The sequence below is a fragment of the Orycteropus afer genome, unplaced genomic scaffold (assembly GCF_000298275.1).
Source record: "Orycteropus afer afer isolate SDZICR_OR568_19922 unplaced genomic scaffold, OryAfe1.0 scaffold00035, whole genome shotgun sequence".
NCBI lineage: Eukaryota > Metazoa > Chordata > Mammalia > Tubulidentata > Orycteropodidae > Orycteropus > Orycteropus afer.
The window spans coordinates 16886427-16889407 of record NW_006921622.1 but is presented as its reverse complement, the minus strand read 5'-3'; the positions used below and the strand labels follow the sequence as shown (position 1 = coordinate 16889407).

Sequence of the window (2981 nt, the reverse complement as noted above, 5' to 3'; positions counted from 1 at the left end):
TTAGAGAGATGCAAATCAAAACAACGAGATACCATCTTGCTCCAGCACTAGTAGCAAAGTTCAACAAGACAGAAAATAACAAATGCTGGTGAGGATGCGGAGAGATTGGGACTCTCATACACTGCTAGTGGGACTGTCAAACGATACAACTGTGAAAAGCAGTATGGCGATTCCTTAAAAAGTTGGAATTAGAAATACCATTTGACCCAGCCACTCCATCACTAGGTATATATCCTAAAGAAGTGATAGCCAGGGCAAGAATAGACATATGCACACCCATGTTCATCGCAGCACTATTTACAATAGCCGAAGGATGGAAACAACCTAGGTGTCCATCAACTGAGGAATGGATAAGCAAACTATGGTACACACACACAACAGAATACTATTCAACCCTAAAGAATAACATAGAATTTGGAAAACACCGCATAATGTGGATGAACTTAGAGGACATTTTCCTGAGTGAAGTAAGTCAATCACAGAAGGACAAACATTGTATTAGTCTGTTACTGTAAAAAGTCAAAGAAAAGTTTATATATGGAAGGAAATTTCTTTGTTGGTTACCAGGGGTGGGAGGAGAGAGGAGGAACACTGTTAGATAGGTGGAGACAAGTATTGATTTGAATGAAGAGAAGTACAAACTACCAAATATGGGTGATCAACATGGTGACATTGAGGAAGAGGAAGACATAGAGAGGTACATGGGAGGTAAAGACAACAAAGATGAACTCTTTTGCACATATAGTACTGTGTTGTCAGTGAAGGCAAACGTGGATATACGGGTAGACAGAAGGCTGGACAGGCTGAACTATTAGGTATGTCTATGCAGGGGGAAGTGTGCCCAAGACCAGGTATAGAGTCGGCAGACAATATTTTTACAAGTGTATTGCTATGTTCTGTAAGAATTCCCAGGTCTATAGTAGAGTTTACAAGGGACAAGGTTGTAATCACTTCTTAGTCACAGCCAGCTACCCAGAGGGAGCGAGTAGTTGGTTCTGTGGGCTTGGGACCATAGTCTCAGGGGATATCAAGCTCAATTGGCATAACATACTACACACAACATTGTTCCACATCCTACTTTGGCAAGTAGTGACTGGGATCTTGAAAGCTTGCAAGCAGCCATCTAGATGCAACGATGGGTCTCTCCTCATCCAGAGTAAATGGAATGAAAAAACCAAAGATTCATGGAAATAATTAATTCCAGCAACTGGTACACCATGTGATCCTCAGCCTATACGACTGACTATAAGACCTGAAGAACTAGATGGTGCCCAACTATCCTGTCAACCACTCAGAGGGGGATCTATGTAGGAGATCCTAGATAAAGTGGGAGAACAATGTAGAACGAAACTCAAAATCATTTGGTAAAAAAAAAAAAAAGGGGTCCAGGAACTCCAAGGGGTATATCTACCTAGTATAAATGCACATAACAACAACAACAACAATGTACAGCATAAATAGACTATCAAGCATAACCCAAAATGCACAAACAGCAAAAGAGAAACTAGATGAACGGGACCTTTTAAAAATTAAATTTTTATGTGCTTCCAAAGACTTCTCCAAATCAGTCAAAAGAGAACCTACAGATTGGGAAAAAATATTTGGCAATGACATATCTGACAAAGGACTTGTCTCTAGAATTTATAGAAAACTCCAACACCTCAGCAACAAAAAGACAAATGTCCAACACATATGCCTTTCTTTTGTTTGGCTGAAAGCCACAGATGTGGGTTCCATTCCAGACCTGATGGGCAGCTAGGGGCCGTAGTCTCAGTGGTTCCGCTAGGCTCTGTATATACACTGGAGAATAAGAAAGTGCTGAGGGATCTCTCTGTTTCTAATACTAACTGCCTTGCGTACAATAGGTGATCAACCAAATCTGCTGAATGAATACAATGTTTTATTGTTACAACAGAAGCATGACATTTATGCATGTTTCCCAGAAAAAAGGAGGTCTTTGACATAAACTTACATGGTTTGGTGGATAACTCGAGATTTCTCCAGAAGATACTCAGAAATCTGTGCTCCTACCACAGCTCCAGAAGAAGTGAATTTCATTTCTAAGTATTTTCCAAATCTGCTGGAATTGTCATTTATAATAGTGCAGGCATTGCCAAAGGCTTCCACCAAATTATTTACTTGTAAAATCTTCTCTTGAAGTGTTCGATTATTAGCCTAAAGAGAAAATGTCAATTAATGCAGGAAAGCATGCAAACAATTAATTTTGTATATAATACAAGATCTCCCCTTTTCGGATAATCATTTTATGTAGGCAAAAGCACAAGAGAGAATATTCCTGGTATACTGTCAAGTGTTACAACTTGGTCTGTTTTTCCCTTTGCAGATATGCATTTACTCATTTGCTTTCTTAAAAAGGGAAAAAGAGATGGTCTATACTTTTTCCTTTCAAATATAGTTCAATCAGTGCCTGATTTACAAGCACACAACTTAATAGCAGTCCATACGTACTGAGTCACATCTCTGATTTTATTACTCCTCTTCCTGCCTAGGCCCCCACCCAATGTTCCCCAGAATCATTTCCCTTGCTTCCATGGAAGCTGATGAGCCTGAAACTAAGAGAGTAAAGATATTTTGTGAATTCAGAAGTAAAAGAAATGGAAAAACTGTGAAAAATGAGAACAGCTTGGAAGTATAGAGTAAAGCAACAGAAAAGCGTTTCAAAGCGTTTCACTGTTTCGGTTCTACCACTTAGTTTGCCGAGCTGAGTGCCTGTTGTTGTTTGTTGTTATATGCCCTCAAGTCGGACCCCGACTCATAGCAATCCCTCCTTGGGTTTCCGAGGCAGTATCACTATGGAAGTAGATTGCCCCATCTTGAGTGCCTGTTGTTGCTGTTGTTATTTGCCATCGAGTCGGCCCCGACTCATAGGTCTTGAGTGCCTGTTGTTGTTGTTGTTGTTATGTGCCGTCGAGTCAGCCCTGACTCATAGCGACCCCTCCTTGGGTTTCCGAGGCAGTATC

General features: G+C 40.4%; 1 protein-coding gene across 1 annotated transcript in view; it reads right to left on the bottom strand.

Annotated features, from left to right (window-relative positions):
• Positions 1-2981, bottom strand: part of MYO3A (myosin IIIA) — a 360696-nt gene that overhangs the window by 201295 nt on the left and 156420 nt on the right. Inside the window, exon 13 of the mRNA XM_007936415.2 lies at positions 1973-2175. Within this exon, the coding sequence (XP_007934606.1) occupies positions 1973-2175 (203 nt within the window). The remainder of the gene's footprint in view (positions 1-1972; positions 2176-2981) is intronic.